Genomic DNA, 15,663 nt, shown 5'->3' with positions numbered 1-15,663 from the left:
ACTGAACTTGAGCGATAAACTCTTGTTTGGCAAGTCGTGACTTCCTATCTACAAAAGATACCTGCAAAGTATTGTACACAAGTGTCTGCCAATTCTATCTTAGTCGGGGTCCATGAACCATTAGGTTTTCTGATAGGCACTATGTTGTCTTTACAATTGTTTGCACGTAAAGCTTTAAAAAACGCTTTAGAAGAACAGCCCTTGTCTTGTAACTATTTGTTCCATATTGCTAACCTTAGGTGTTTGGTCTCATAGACCCTACATCCCCATTTGGGACGGCGCTCAGTGATAACAACCCAGCCATCTCTATAGACATCCCACTTGCCCGCTCTACGAGCCTCGTAAACTGTCACCATTGCCTCACGCTGGTGTGCCACTTGTGCTGGGGTGAGATCATCCCCCATGTAGACCTGTGTGCCCTTGAGGGCAGCCTGTCTATCTAAGAAGGCCTGTCTGTTGGTGGCATCAGTAGGGAATCTGATGATGGGCGGTCGCTCTCGTGTCATATCCTTCCTTGCCCTCCATGTATCTACAAAGGGGGGTGTGGTCCCGTCCAGTCCTATCATCTGGCAAAGCGTCATGGCATTTGCCTTGGGGGAAGCCCCTGCACTCCCATATGGAGGGCCCTATCCTTACTATGTTTATCCTCCTCGAGAGTCTCATGTATGATGCTCTGTGGGAGTTTGTGCTTCGTCACTACCTCCACCCAATCTTTCTTGGTGATCTGCAATTCTTCCTGCAACTTATCATGTCCTAGATCTGGCGCTGATGAAAGGATTGTGGCCGACATCCAGGGGGGCGAGGGTGTCGGGCACACTGGAATGTGAAGAGGCCCAGTCCCAGGTAGCTCCTCTCGGGCGAGGTGGGTCAAGAGCAGCCCGAGGTGGGTCCACGGGATCCACTGTATAGGTGTCCTCCTCCCTCCAGAGAGAGGAAGGATGAAGAAGAAAAAGATATATTAACGTCTTGCAAAAGACCCAATGGGTCTATGAGACAAAAGGTGTACAATGCGTCCATGGAATCCCATCATGGAGAGAGAGAGAGCTCACTACACCTACTCCCAGCCCCCCTTGCCCTCTGCACGTGCTGCCCAGCCCCCCCTCCCTCTGCAGCTTCTCCCCCTGCCCCCCAGCCTTGTGCACAAACTGCTCCAGCCCCCCTCTTCGCTGCCGCACCTCCCTCCTCGTGACTTCCCCCCCGCTCCCCCTTCCTTTTTTCTGTGTTTCTGTCTTTCTTGTTTTCTCCCCTTTTCTTGCACCCCCCCCCCTTTTTTCATGTTTCCATCTTTCTTGTTTTCCCACCTTTTCTCCCTTCAGTCCTCCTCTTGACCTGCTCTTTCCACTCGACCTTGGCCCCTGCCTTGACGACACCCCCCCCCCCCCCCCCCCCCTTGGAGGACCCTATGGCAGCTGCTCCATCTACCCGGACTGGTGCAGCTCGCAGATGTACTTTTTCTATCAAGGAATTTCCATTGTTGGCCTCTTCTATTGCCCCGTGGAGGACACCACTCTAGGCGGCAAGCATGTTGGCAGCCACCCGACACATGGGTAGGTTTGAGCCTTGCTTCATGCAGCCTTGGTTTGAGACCAGTGCTAGCGATTGGCACAATCCTTGGTCACATAGTTGAGACGCCCCCCACAGCGTACTGTCATTGCTCATCAAGCAGGCCTGGTTCCTTATATCCTGCAGAAGCAAGGTTTCATGGAAGTTCATAAACTTTCCAAAACTAAGAATTGTGTGGCACATACCTGAGAAAAAAATGTGTTTGTGTTCTGACAATTGCTGTTCTTGGGCGTCTCAACCAAACATCCAAGGGCAAAGTTCACAACCTTCATTGCCTGAGATATCAAAACCTGGGCTTAAGAAATCTGGACATTGTGCTGCCTTTGTTAATACTCCTTTACCACAATGACTTATAAAGCAAGGAATTTTAATGTTTTTCAGAGTTTTTTTTAACCTTCTTTTCTTACTGTCATAAGAATAAATAGGTTTTTAAAGGATTTTTACACAAGGAGTGTTTACCTCTGAGGCTCCTATAGAAAGCCTTTTAGCATAATCATTCGCTGTGTGTTGTTTCTCGGTTCCACTGACTGCATCGTGATGTTGGGAAATAGCCATGGCCTCCCCTAAAGAATCTGTATTGGGACCAGACGACCTTCTTCCCACTAGAACCTCCAGCTGCCTTGCCATCTGACCATAAGATTTGATGTGACTTGACTTTGAGACCTCATTGAAGACCCTAAAGACATGTAAACCATCTTATGTCCAGCATAGAAGGGTTGCAAAGCCTCACCAAATAGTAGTTGCTCAACATTCTTACATAGCCTTTCAAAGCCGGCCGACTAGTGTAGTATCCAGTCCAATAACAGTGTGGGCAGTCTGCATACCTAAAACATAGGTTGGACTTTTACAATGAGAAGGTTTAACCAGATTTGAAAGCTTATTTATTGGCAGACCTCAGTACATGATTTTTCTACTCACGGGAAAAAGTCGTCTTGCTTCAAAGGCCACGATTCATTTGCTGCAAACTTTGCATCAGTATAAATAGAGGGAGTAGAATAGAAAGTGTTTACACGACCATCCTGCAGGTTCAAGAACATCCATAATCACAGATCGAAATTCCATGTAGCTTATGATAAATGCTTGTGCGGAAATTTGTGAAGAAAGAAGAAAAGTGCAATAAAGTTCAACATACAACACGATTAAGGTTGTACGCTCTTGGCACCTTATGCAATGCACACCTAGCCAGTGTGGGCAGTTTGAGATGAATTTTCACCAAGGTAGGATGGTCTCCTCTTTCTTCCTGGCTTATCATCAGGGCATGGTGCAGATTTACATTTGGTCTGCAACGGTCCTCCCATGATGACCTAGATGTGCAGCTGATTATGTGGAATGACTTTTTTCGTGATGAGATGGGGTGAACCTTAGAAACTAGGGGATATATGCAGTGAGCCCAGATGGGAAAGAGAGCCAATCTCTTCTATGGGTGCATGGAAAGCCTTTAAAAACCAAGGGACAGGTTGACTACAGGGCTGTGTAATGTCTAGACGAGGATCGCACAAATTAATTCCAGTCTAGATGGGATAGACAGCCACTCTCTTCTATAAGTGCACGCAAAGCCTAGAAGGACAAGTTGACTGCAGGTCTGTGTAATGTCTAGCAGAGAATTACATGAATTGATTCAACTATACCCATGACCTTTAGAGGGGCAAGACACCCCTATCACTTGGCTTAAAGTATTCTGGCATGATGCCCTTATGCATCCCTAAAAACCATTGGAATTTGATGGAGTGATGATGGGTGTATTACACTTCATAAAAAGAGAGGATGGAGGATGATCCTGTAGGAGCCAGTGCTAGATGCAAAGCTCCTCCCCAATAGAGCAGACATTGGATTGTGACCCCACTCCACCCATGGATGGAATGATCTTGGAGACTTTGGATGTTTGGTAGATGCCCTATCATGGGATCCACACCATGAGCACAGTTGGGGGCCTTTCCTTGAGTGGTCTGCAGATACAGTTCAGTGCTTCCACTTGGGTTCCCACTCAAAGACTGCCTTGGGAGAATCAGCATGTTACTAAAGCCCTGCAAGATTTCTTTTGGAAGAGGTGGTGTGGTTTGATAGAAACCAGAAGGTTACAATTCTTTTCTGACTGATGACCAACTTCAACCAGTGCACATCAGCTATAGGTGCATATAAGTGTACGGAAAGCCTAGAATGACAAGTTGACTGCACGTCAGTGTAATGTCTAGAGGAGAATTACACGGATTGATTCATCCATAACCATGACCTTTAGAGGGGCAAGACACCCCTATCCCTTGGCTGAAAGTATACTGGCATGATGCACTTATGCATCCCTACAAACCACTGGATTTATTGGAGTGAGGACAGGTGTACTACACCACTCCATAAGAAGAGAGGATGGAGGATGATCCTGCAGGAGCCAGTGGTAGATGCAAAGCTCCTCCTCAATAAAGCAGACATTGGTTGTAACCCCACTCCACACATGGGATGGAATAACCTTGGAGACTTTGGATGTTTGGAAGATGCCCTATAATGGGACCCGCATGAGCGAGGCTGGGTTGAAAATTAGGGGGCCTTTTAAGACCACTCCTTGAGTGGTCTGTGGATACAGTTTAGTGCTTCCACTTGGGTTCCCACTCAAAGACTGCGCTGGGAGATTCGGCATGTTACTAAAGCCATAGAAGATTTCTTTTGGAAGAGGTGGTGAGGTTGATAGAAGCCAGAAGGTTACAATTCTTTTCTCGCTGATGATAATACACTTCAACCAGTGCACATCAGCTATAGGTGCAAATGAGTGCACGGAAAGCCTAGAAGGACAAGTTGACTGCAGGTCTGTGTAATGTCTAGAGGAGAAAGACACAGATTGTTTCAACCATACCCATGACCTTTAGAGGGGCAAGACACCCCTATCCCTTGGCTTAAAGTATTCTGGCATGATGCACTTATGCATCCCTGCAATTTGTTGGAGTAAGGATGGGTGTAATACACTGCACTCCATAAAATGAGATGAAGGATGCAGAGGATGATCCTGTAGGAGCTAGTGGTAGATGCAAAGCTCCTCCCCAATGGATTGTGACCCTACTCGACATCGGATTCTCGACACATGGGATGGAATGATCTTGGAGACTTCGAATGTTTGGTATATGCTCTATGATGGGATCCGCATAAGTGAGGTTGGGTTGAAAATTAGGGGGTCTGCAGATACAGTTTAGTGCTTCCACTTGGGTTAGAGGTACCATACCCTCAATGATATCCTACCCAAGACTTGTCTCCAAGAGCCATCTATCCTGAACGGAGTAAAAGACCGGTACATCGTACTCACCCAAAGTGGGAAGGCACACGATCTAAAGAGGTGCCCTTGTCCCTGAAAATACCCCAAACCATAAGTGATAAGGCCCTTCCAGGAAGTTCTGTGTGATCCAGTGGTTAGGTATAGTTGCATTTATCTACAAAATCCTCTGACTAGTGCCTCTCAAGTGCTGGGTGTGAAGTATTCTCTTATTCTCCGTGAGACTCATGAGCCTCTTCCAATCCAACACTGAGGGGAGAAGTGTAGCCCAGGCAGCCCACTGTATATGTGTAGCTGCTCCAAGAGGTCTACCAAATTCATCCAAGATCAAGTCATTCCACACAATGGGAAACCTGTAAGCCTCGCGGAGGAATATGAACCAAGAAGCTCCTCATGCAATCCTAGGCTCGCAGAAGAGAGGTGGTCAGTGCTTTGCATCCGAGAAGATAAAACATGGGCTGTAAATCCAATCACCTCCCCTAATCGGAATGCACCTAGTAATTGACATACTAGCCTATCTTTGATACCAAGTTGAGAAAATGCATGATTTAACATGACTATGAAGTGTGTGAGAGTTGTTGCAGAAGAAAGTCCTTCCAAGGCTTAGTGCCAGAAAGAAATCCTCTCACTACTACCAGCTTACAGAGTAAAGCCTTACACTACACCTCCGGGTCAATGATGTTCAATCCTCCCTCTTGGTTAGGCATAATAATGGTGTCCCCAGCCCCTCTCGCCCTGGTGTGTACAGTGCCATCTTATCCTGGCTAAAGGAAGTTCCGAATAAGCCGATGAAGCTAACTGATGCATCCCTTGTGAAAAACCTGTTGGGATCGTGTGCTTGCCTAGGTGTGAACACCCTCTTATATGTATAAGATAAGTATGTGCTATGTGTCATGTGCCCATCGGTACTTGTGATTTGTGTGAGTCATAAGGTAAGGTTTGCCACCTACAAAATGCATGTACTTGGTGTACTTTCATAACATTAATCAAGTATTCATTGAGTCGTGCAACTTACAGTCTTTCTCTCTCTACAACCATCTCTCTCTCTTGAGGCCAGGATTTGTCAGCTGTGCCAGATGGAGCCAGAGACAGAGTTACATTACATATGTCACTGTCCAGTATATTATGAGATACGAGGCCGTTTTCACTGCCTGTTCAGAGAGGGTTTTGGACCACTTTCTAGAGTCATGAGATACCAGGATCAGAGATGCCTCGGATTGTACTTGCTGGAGCTGCGTAGACATAGAGAGGGTCTCCTGAGAGGGAGGGGATCAGAGAGGGAGAGACACCTACAGAGGCAGATTACAGACTTCTTTCGACCAGAGATTGAGCAGTCAGGTCAGCAGGCATTGCAGCTAGCCCCAGAGTACAGCCGCACCAGAGGTACACTGATTGATTGGGCTATAGAGCTGGGGCGGTCCAGGCGCCCCAAGATGAGAGGCCCATCTCGACACCGGCGGAGACTACAACAGAGGATCAGGACCATACTAGCACGGCATGGGAGACGTCCAGTCAGAGTACTCACCATGGAGGACATTGAGGATATCCGCCATCGACCGATGAGAGACATCTTTGGATAGTGATGTATATGATGCTTACCTTTGTTGCTGGAGTTTTCCTCCCACATGTTATCCATTAGGAGCTCCTGGTACCGTACTTTTCCTCATAGTTGTTTCAGTTTCAGTTAGTTGTTTAGTTGTTTTTAGCTTTCCTTACACAGACATTGTATCAGATCCACCAATTGTTGTAACCTTTTTGGTCTCATAGGTCATTTTGGCCTTTTGAAGACGTTAATATATCATTTCATTTCATTTCATTTCTCTCTCTCTCTCTCTCTCTCTCTCTCTCTCTCTCTCTCTCCCCGCCGCCCACCCCTCTCGCTTCGCCCTGCGCCCACCCCTCCCGCTGCCTGCCTGCGCCACCCCTCTCTCTCTCTCTCTCTCTCTCCCCGCCATTTCGCCTGTGCCTCTGCCCAGCATTTCGCCTCTGCCTCCCTCCCCGCCATTTCGCCTCTGTCCAGCATTTCGCTTCTGCCTCCCTCCCCGCCATTTCGCCTCTGTCCAGCATTTCGCCTCTGCAGCATAACTCTCTCTCACCCTGCTCGCTTCCCCCGCCTGCTGCCCTGTTCGTTGTACGCCGCACAGGTCTGCTGGCAATGGTCACCGGTGCTCTCCGTTAGGCTGTGGGCTGGTTGGCGGCCCCCTTTCCCCACCCACCCTTGCTCAGGCCCCCAAGGCAGCAGCATAACTCTCTCTCTCTCACTTCTTCCATGGCTTCACCCTTACGCAACCCGACGAAGGCGACCTTTATGGTCACAAATAAGAGGATAACAAATGTGGAAAAGGAAATGAAGGAATGGAAGGCAGAGATGGAGGGATGGTGGAAGGAGAAAGCAAACTTTCTCCAAATGGTATTCAATGAGGGTAAGCGGTGGAAAGAGGAGAAGGAGGATCTCATAGCGGAAGTCAAAGACCTTCACGGGGAAGTCAACACGCTCAAAGGCGTAATTTCAGCTCTTCAGAGGGAGCTTGCAGAGGCCAAGGCAAATGGTGGACTTGAAGAAGGTGAAATTCAGCCATCCATGATAGAAGAGCTCAAGGTTATCAAGGAGCAAGTACGGGCAATTAAGGAAGAAGAGAAGCAACAGGAAGCAAAGACTTCCTCATGGGTGGAAGTCATCACCAAGACGCAAAAGAAGATGGATGAAGCGGAGAAGTGGATAGAGGTCGCCAAGAAGGGTAAAGGTAAGGAGATAACAACCCCTACACCTACAATCATTAATATGACTTTGGAAGAGGAACAACGAAGACGTACACGTGCTTTGCATGTGAGGATTACCGGCCTTAAAGACGGGGATAAAGTTGAAGAGGAGGTGAAAGAGCTTATGGTGTTGATGGGGATTGACAGTCCGACACACGCAAAAGCCTGGAGAGTGGGCAAAAAGAGCGGAGGCAACGGGGAAACATCAAAGGAAAGAGCTCTCATACTTCGCTTCCCTTCTATTGAGGCGAAGAAGGAGTTCTTGAAGAGACGACCCACTTTAAAGAATACAGGCATTTTTCTTGGTGATGATCTTACTCTTTCACAGCTTGCACATATGAAGGAAGTCATGCCAGAGATTAGAGCAGCAAGAGAAAAGGGTAAGATAGCATTTTATAGAGAAGGGAGGGTGGTCATCGTGGAGCGACGCTCTACATGACGGTGCGAGACCTATGGGACCAAATTAAAGCTGGCAGCCTGGAACTGCAATGGATCCCTCAGACTTGATGTAGGTGCCTTTGAGGACAGCTTTAGAGATAGAGATATAGTCTTCTACTCGGAGACTCACCAGGCCCCTGGTCAGATGATGCCACAGGTGACAGGATACAGATGGGAGACAGCTTGCAGAGTAGGGACGAGATCGGTACACAGTAGTAGAGGATCAGGAGGGGTGGCAGTTCTTTTCAGGGAGGAGCTGCAACCGCTTATACACATAGTTCGGAGAGATGATCAGGCCAGATATATGTGGGTGAGACTGAGGGCCGACACAGGCAGATTCCTGTATATTGCCATATGCTATTTTGCTCCTAGTACATCGACATATGCAGCACCTAGAGGGCAGTCTCCTTTCTCTGTGCTAGATGATGACATATGGGAGTTCTCTAGGGATGGAGACATCATCCTGTTAGGGGACTTTAATGCCCGGACGGGCAACCGCCAGACAGCCTTTTATGATACCTCGGAGGAGATGCTGAGAGAGTTGGACACTCTGGATATGGGATTAGACAGAAGCTCACAGGATGTGGAGTGCACAGAGTATGGGAGATATTTGGTAGATATGGGGACTGCGCATGGGTTGGCCATACTTAATGGCTTGCAGAGGTTTCCGTCAGCAGCTGGATTTACTTGCTTTCCACATAGACATGGTGCTAGCACAGTGGATTATGTTATGGCTATGCCCAGCTTTGTTTCATGCATTGAGGACTTCACAGTTGGATCTCGGCCCATTGGGGTAGTAGTGGATCATGCATTGTTGACATTGACTATCTCTTTTCACTTTACCACAGCTCAGAGGACACGAGGGGCAGATCACACTCGATATACTTTTACCTCAGAGACTGATGCTGTCTACACAGATGGGATTTATAGACGTCTGTACACAGAGGAGCCAGGGAGACCTTTGGAGGAGTTGACCCATATACTGACAGAGACTTTACATGATGCAGCGAGAGAGGCATATCCACATACTCAGCCTGGACAGAGACAGCATTCTAGATGTATGCCCCAGAACAGCTGGTATGATGAGGAGTGCAGAGAGACCAGAGCCCGACTGCAGCGGGAGGTTGCTTTGGGAGTCACTACTTACCGACAGTCACGTATTGCCTTCCGACGCATTGTGCGAAGGAAGAAGCGGGCCTTCCTTGCTCAGCTAGAGCAGGAATTATACCAGCTGTTCTTGAGCCAGGATTCGAGGGAGGCTTGGCGTCTGTTTCATGAGTCCTCCCCTGCTTTGGCCATCACTTCTACAGAGGTCTGGGGTAGTTATGCAGCATCTCTATATACAGTTCCTGGACAGACACCTTTTCCTGACCCGCCAGCACCATGCCCACAGACATGTACTTTCTTTACCGCAGAGATGGTAAGGAAGGCCATTGATAGGATGAAGACTGGGAGAGCATATGATCACGATGGATTGGTTGCTGAGCACTTTATTCATGCGAGAGACATGCTGGCAGAGCTTCTAGCAGTGATGTTCAATCGTGCTATGTGCGAAGGCTTACCCGAGACTTGGAGTAGGTCCACCATCGTGCCTATCTTCAAGTCAGGGGACCCTATGCAGCCAGGGAATTATCGCACTATTATGATTGGTCACACACTAGCACGATTGTATGCATCCATTCTTGAGCAGCAGTTGAGTAGATGGGCAGAGAGAGTTGGCATTCGAGCAGAGGGACAGGCAGGGTTCAGGAGAGGTTTCTCTACTCTTGACCACATCTTGACTCTCCGGGCCATTATTGAGGAGGGCAGGTCGCATGGGCGACGGATTTATTGTAGCTTTGTGGACTTCCGCAAAGCATTTGATACAGTGCCCAGAGCCAGATTGATGAGGCGATTACAGGAGATGGGGGTACCCACAGAGCTCATATGGGGAATTATGGCTTTATACAGATCAGTTGCAGGACAGGTACGCACCCCAGAGGGGGTCTCTACTTTGGTTCACTCCACTATAGGAGTGAAGCAAGGTTGCCCGTTATCTCCTTCACTGTTTGGTATGTATGTGGATGAGGCTTCTGACTACATTGAGAGATTGGGGGACAGAGGAGCCCAGCTAGCAGGTACATGGATCCCACTATTGTTATATGCTGATGATATTGTGTTGATCTCTGACTCTCCTGAGGGTATGCAGCGTCATCTGGATGCTTTACATGAGTTTGCACATGATAGTGGATTGTCTGTCAACCTTGGCAAAACCAAGGTTATGGTGTTTAACACCACGCCACAGTGGGTTAGGCGATCAGCTTCCACATTTACATATGGGCAGGAGATTGTGGAGTATACAGATGCATATACATATCTTGGGGTAGTATTCAGTGGGCCAGTGTTTTCGATGAGGAGAGCAGCAGAGACTAGATTGACTAGAGCACATGCAGCCCTGGGTGGTTTGGAGAGGATGTGTTCGCAGGTTCAGTTTCAGGAACCTCGAACAAAACTCTGGCTTTTTGACACTCTAGTGACATCAGCTATGCTTTATGGAGTGCAGATATGGGGACCTTCAGTGGGCCATCACAGCGCAGGCGGGTGGAGAGGTATGGAGAGGCCTTTGGTATCTATGATTGCTAGGCTTATTAGAGCCAAGGCTGTGGTACCTCATGAGATTATTCGAGCAGAGATGGCGGCTGCCCCTCTGGCGATTGAGGCTCTTACGAGATCAGTCTCCTACATACATGGCTTGTGGGATCTCCCCCGAGACAGATATGCACGCCTCGCCCTGGAGTCCTCCCGACAGTTAGCTTTACAGGGAGACACGGCTTGTTGGTATGGACAGATGACATCGTGGTTCCAGGCACATGGTTTTAGCATGGACAGATTGCCTCCCTTCCAGTATTCTCTGGAGGCACCCTCTCTCACTCTTACACGGACAGAGATTACCAGACTCATCCGTCAGGATTTAGTTCAGCTCGACATTAGGAGGACATGGATACAGCCGACTGAGGAGCTGGGCACGAAGATGGCTTTCTACAGAGAACATTTTCTTCAGCTCACAGCAGATGGTTTTGTGATCAGACCCAGTTACATGGATGTACACTTGTCTCATGCAGTACGATGTGCTATTGGTCAGATTCGCACATCCTCACACCAGCTTGAGATTGAGATTGGCCGATATAGAGGTATACCAGCTGAGGCCAGGATATGCCGAGTATGCCATGGGGAGCCAGAGACAGAGCTCCATTATATATGCCATTGTACTGCATACTATGAGATACGTGGTCGTTTCCACTGTTTATTCAGAGAGGGTTTTGGACCACTTTCCAGAGTCATGGGGTACCAGGACCAGAGGTGTTTGGGATTGTTCTTGCTTGAGCTGCGGAGACATAGAGATAGCCTGCTTAGGCGCACAGAGAGCCAGACTCAGAGGCACATTACAGACTTCTTTAGTCCGGCCATCACTGCACCAGATGGACCACAGCAGCAGCAGGACATGGATACCGCCCACACCAGGGGTACACTGATTGATCGTGCGATTGAGCTTGGGTGGTCCAGACGCCCACGACCACGGAGGAGGGCATCCCAGCATAGACGGAGGTTGCAGCGGCAGATTCGGATTATTCTTGCGAGGCATGCGAGACACCCAGTCAGGGTGCTGACCACAGAGGATATTGAGGAGATCCGCCAGTGTCCGATGCGGCACATATTATGAGATGGAGGTACCTCCATAGTGTACCTTCCAGTTCCAGTTTCATTTTCTAGGTGCCAGTAGTATCATCTTTATTTTTCATTTTCTGGGTTTTTTTTTTTTATCCAGACATTGTATCAGATCCACCATGATGTAACTTTTGGTCTCATAGGTCATTATGGCCTTTTGAAGACGTTAATATAACATTTCATTTCATTTCATTTCATTTCTCTCTCTCTCTCTCTCTCTCTCTACTTTCATAGTTTATTTCATGTTCATTTTGTCCTTTTTTTTTCTGGACATCCTAAAGACATTGATAGTTGTACATTGATTTGTCTCATAGGTCGAGTTCGGCCTCTAGTAGACGTTAATACAGCTTTCTCACATGGTTGTAACTTTGGTCTCATAGGTCACTTTGGCCTTTTGAAGACGTTAATATAACATTTCATTTCATTTCTCTCTCTCTCTCTCTCTCTCTCTCTCTCTCTCTCTCTCTCTCTCTCTCTCTCTACCCACGATGGCCATCTTTAAACCTCCTTAGCTATGCACTGTGCAACCCTAATTTTTGTACCATCAATTGGTATCAGAGCTAACGCTAGCCTGGTTCGCTGCCTGCGGCCATCAAACTTCATTGCGTTGCGCACCATTTTCCCCACCGACCGGTACTCTTCGTGTGCCTTCAATCAGCAACCTTATTATTAGGGTTTTCAACCACCTGAGCTAGCATCCACGGTTCACAAAGCATCGTCGTCCTGCTGCCCGCCTGCAATAGTCGAAAAAAATAAGGCTTTTGTAAAAAACAGCTCTCTATATTGACATTGAAGCCTGTTTACCAACATAAATTTGAGGATTTTACCTAATTCAGCCAAAATTGGGAAAATCATATCTACATTCAGCAAATTGAAGTTCCCATAAGGTCATGGAAGGGGCTGTAGCATGGAAGAGATACCGAAAGAGGCACCATCCCTAGCATCGAGGGGGGTCTTCACTCTAACTACCCCCAAAAGTTCTATCTTTCCTATTTTTATGTGTTTGAGTCAGGGTCCTCTACCCGGGATGTCGCCCAAAATTGATTTGTAATAAATGTACGTCATGTGTGTGAACGTTTCTATGTTTGTACCACCTTGTTTTACAAAAGACTTTGTATTTTTAGTTTATCAGAGTTAGGAGCCAGGGTAGTGACTGAAGTGCTAGCCTTGCTACCTCGGTTGTATTATCTGATTGGAGGACTATCATGACACAAGAGGTGTCCATGATAAGTCGGCATTGACACAGCATGTGATGGGGTTAGAAGGTAGTATCTTTCTTTTGCGTTCGGGTCTCACCACCTTCGCTCCAAAGGGGGGTTTGTTGGGCAGCTCGACGACGACGCTTTGTGAACCATGGATGTTGGCTCAAGTGGCAGCGAAGTCTGGTGGGGTTAGCGAAGGCAGCGAATGAGGCGACTGCCACGTGTGCGAAGGAAGACTCCAGGGCAGCAACGTGATTTAATAATAAGGTTGTGGACTGAAGGCGCACGAAGAGAACCAGTCGGTGGGAAAAATGGTGTGTGAAGCAGGGAAGTTTGATGGCGGTAGGCAGCGAACCAAGCTAGGGTTAGCTCTGATACCAATTGATGGTACAAAAATTAGGGTTGCACAATGTAGAGCTAAGGAGGTTCGAAGATGGCCATTGTGGGGAGAGAGAGAGAGAGAGAGAAAGAAAGAAAGAAAGAGAGAAAGATATATTAACGTCTGCAAAAGGCCAAAATTGGCCTATGAGACAAACAAGTAGTACAATGATGTTCCTCCAGTCATCAAGAGGAAAATGTGGAGTGAGAATAAAATGTACAAGTATGACAACACGACCATAGGGGACTCAATGGTGGTGTACAAACGAGAGGGTGTGGATGGAGTACTAGGGCTACTAATGCATCTCTATATGCTGAAGGGGTGATACAAGTATGATATGTTATCTACTCCTAACTCCATCCAGTCCCATAGTCTCGGTACAATATGTCATACATCCGATGTGAGGATGCCGTAAATGTCTGGAACATGCATCCTAGATCAGAGCGAAAATGTGCCAGCTGCTCCTCGACCTCCTATTAGTGTTGAGACTAGATGGCCGCGATCTCTCTGTGGTGTAGCCGTGGTGTCTGCTGGTAGCCGGCTAGTCTGGGTCGTCGCCTAGCTCGAATCTCCTCCACTCGCTGAGATGTCACTCCCAATGTGTGTAGCTGGGCTACTGGTGCCAATCTCTGGAAGAAGTCAGTTAACTGGGACTGTCTTCCTCCGCTATGATGTGCGGGTGTCTGAAGTAAGATCTCCCTGTGTCTCTATAGTGCTAGTAGTAGTCTACCTAGCTGTCTCTGGTCCGATCTCTCCCAGATCTATCTAAGTGATGTGGTCCCTCTAAAAACCTAAGGATAGCATGCCCTGATCTCCTGCAAAGCACCACACTGGCAAACAAAATGCTCCTCTGTCTCTACCCCCGTCTAGCATAATCCGCAAATGCACTCTGCTCGAAGGATGCATGCTGCTCTCCCAGTCTCGATCTCTAGTTGGTGTGATGAGACCCTTAGTCGCCCAATGGCTACTTTGGCTCCATGTGATAAGTGGACCTCCAAGTATCGTGGTCGCTGGATGAAGCCGTCTGTGGAGGTGCTCAAGAAGTGGTCTCTGTAGTAGAGCATCTTCGTCGGGAGTGGCTAACTGGGAGATAGCCAAGTCTCCTGTATGTGGCCCTGCCAAATGTCATGTCTCATGACTTTGTTCCTCTCTGTCTGAGAGAGGAACAAATGTCATGTCTCATGACTTTGTTCCTCTCTGTCTGAGAGAGGCGTTTGTGTGGTGCAGCTAGGTCATACTGTAAGGGTGGTAATCTATCAATATCAATCCTGTGTGATGATATCCACTGTACCACCTGGGAGTACCATGACCAGGTATGTCCCTCCTCAGCAAGCTGTCTGGATGCCTCAAGAGCAGTCCGAGATACCCGATTTAGTGGGAGCTCCCGCATCCTGTGTATAAAAGATATAGTCTGGAACATGGCCTCTACTAACATAGGTGGTACAGCAAACTCCGCTTGAAGGTTATCATGTGGTACTGAAGGTTTGCTGCGGATCATCCGTGAGAGCATCAAAATCTGAGGGCGCTCTATCTGTGTCCATGAGGATGTAGCCAAACCTCGTGCCCATATTGCTGCTGCATACATCAATGCTGGAGTAACTAGTGTATCAAATAGCCACCCCTTAGTACGGGGCTCCTGGAAGTGTGCCTGGTGACACTGGCGTTCCAAAATTGCTAGTGCTGCGTACCCTCGTGTCACTCTGTCTCTGGCTGCCTGTGCCATAGAGAATCTCCCTGGTGAGCTGGTAAATGTGACCCCAAGGTATACATATGAGCTCACCACCTCTACCTGTCCCCGGGCTAGTGTAAGGATAGTCTGGCATTTGACTGCTGCTGCTGATGTATGAAAGACCATAACCTTGGTTTTCCCAAGGTTCACTGTGAGTCCTCGCTCCGCACAGAAAGTATCCAGGGCCTGCAGATGCCTTTGTAGCCCTGTCCGAGTATCCGACACAAGAATGATATCATCAGCATATAATAGAATGTGTACAGTCGTACCTGAGATGTCAATCCCAGAGCCTCCTCCGTGTATGATGTAGTCTGCTACCTTGTCGATGTATAAGCCAAAGAGTGTTGGGGGGAGAGGGCAGCCCTGCTTCACACCAATGGTGTTGGCAATCATATCTGATAGTCCCCCTCGGCATCTAACTCGTCCAAACACTTGCTCATATAATCTGTAAATCCCCCACATCATGTCGGGGGGTATGCCCAGTGTCTAAAAGCGATGGAAGAGGCGCTCTATCGGGACTGTGTCGAAGGCTTTGCGGAAGTCCACAAAATAGCAATAGAGTCTCTATCTCCGTGCCCGAGTTTGGTCAATCAGGCATCTCAGGGTGAAAATGTGATCAATAGTAGAGAAGGCT

General features: G+C 48.0%; 1 protein-coding gene across 7 annotated transcripts in view; it reads right to left on the bottom strand.

Moving 5' to 3' along the window:
• Positions 1-15,663, bottom strand: part of LOC147634562 (alpha-mannosidase At3g26720-like) — a 169,805-nt gene that overhangs the window by 60,483 nt on the left and 93,659 nt on the right. For all 7 annotated transcript variants that reach the window (XM_086803669.1, XM_086803671.1, XM_086803668.1 and 4 more), the window contains 4 exons: positions 2,482-2,582; positions 2,294-2,387; positions 2,023-2,190; positions 1,749-1,838 (listed from right to left, as the gene is read on the bottom strand). In XM_086803669.1, the coding sequence (XP_086659795.1) occupies positions 1,749-1,838; positions 2,023-2,190; positions 2,294-2,387; positions 2,482-2,582 (453 nt within the window). The remainder of the gene's footprint in view (positions 1-1,748; positions 1,839-2,022; positions 2,191-2,293; positions 2,388-2,481; positions 2,583-15,663) is intronic.

Source organism: Cibotium barometz, chromosome 10 (genome assembly GCF_041138505.1).
Source record: "Cibotium barometz isolate CiBa-2024 chromosome 10, ASM4113850v1, whole genome shotgun sequence".
NCBI classification, from domain to species: Eukaryota; Viridiplantae; Streptophyta; class Polypodiopsida; order Cyatheales; family Cibotiaceae; genus Cibotium; species Cibotium barometz.
This window is presented reverse-complemented; position numbering and strand designations above follow the sequence as displayed.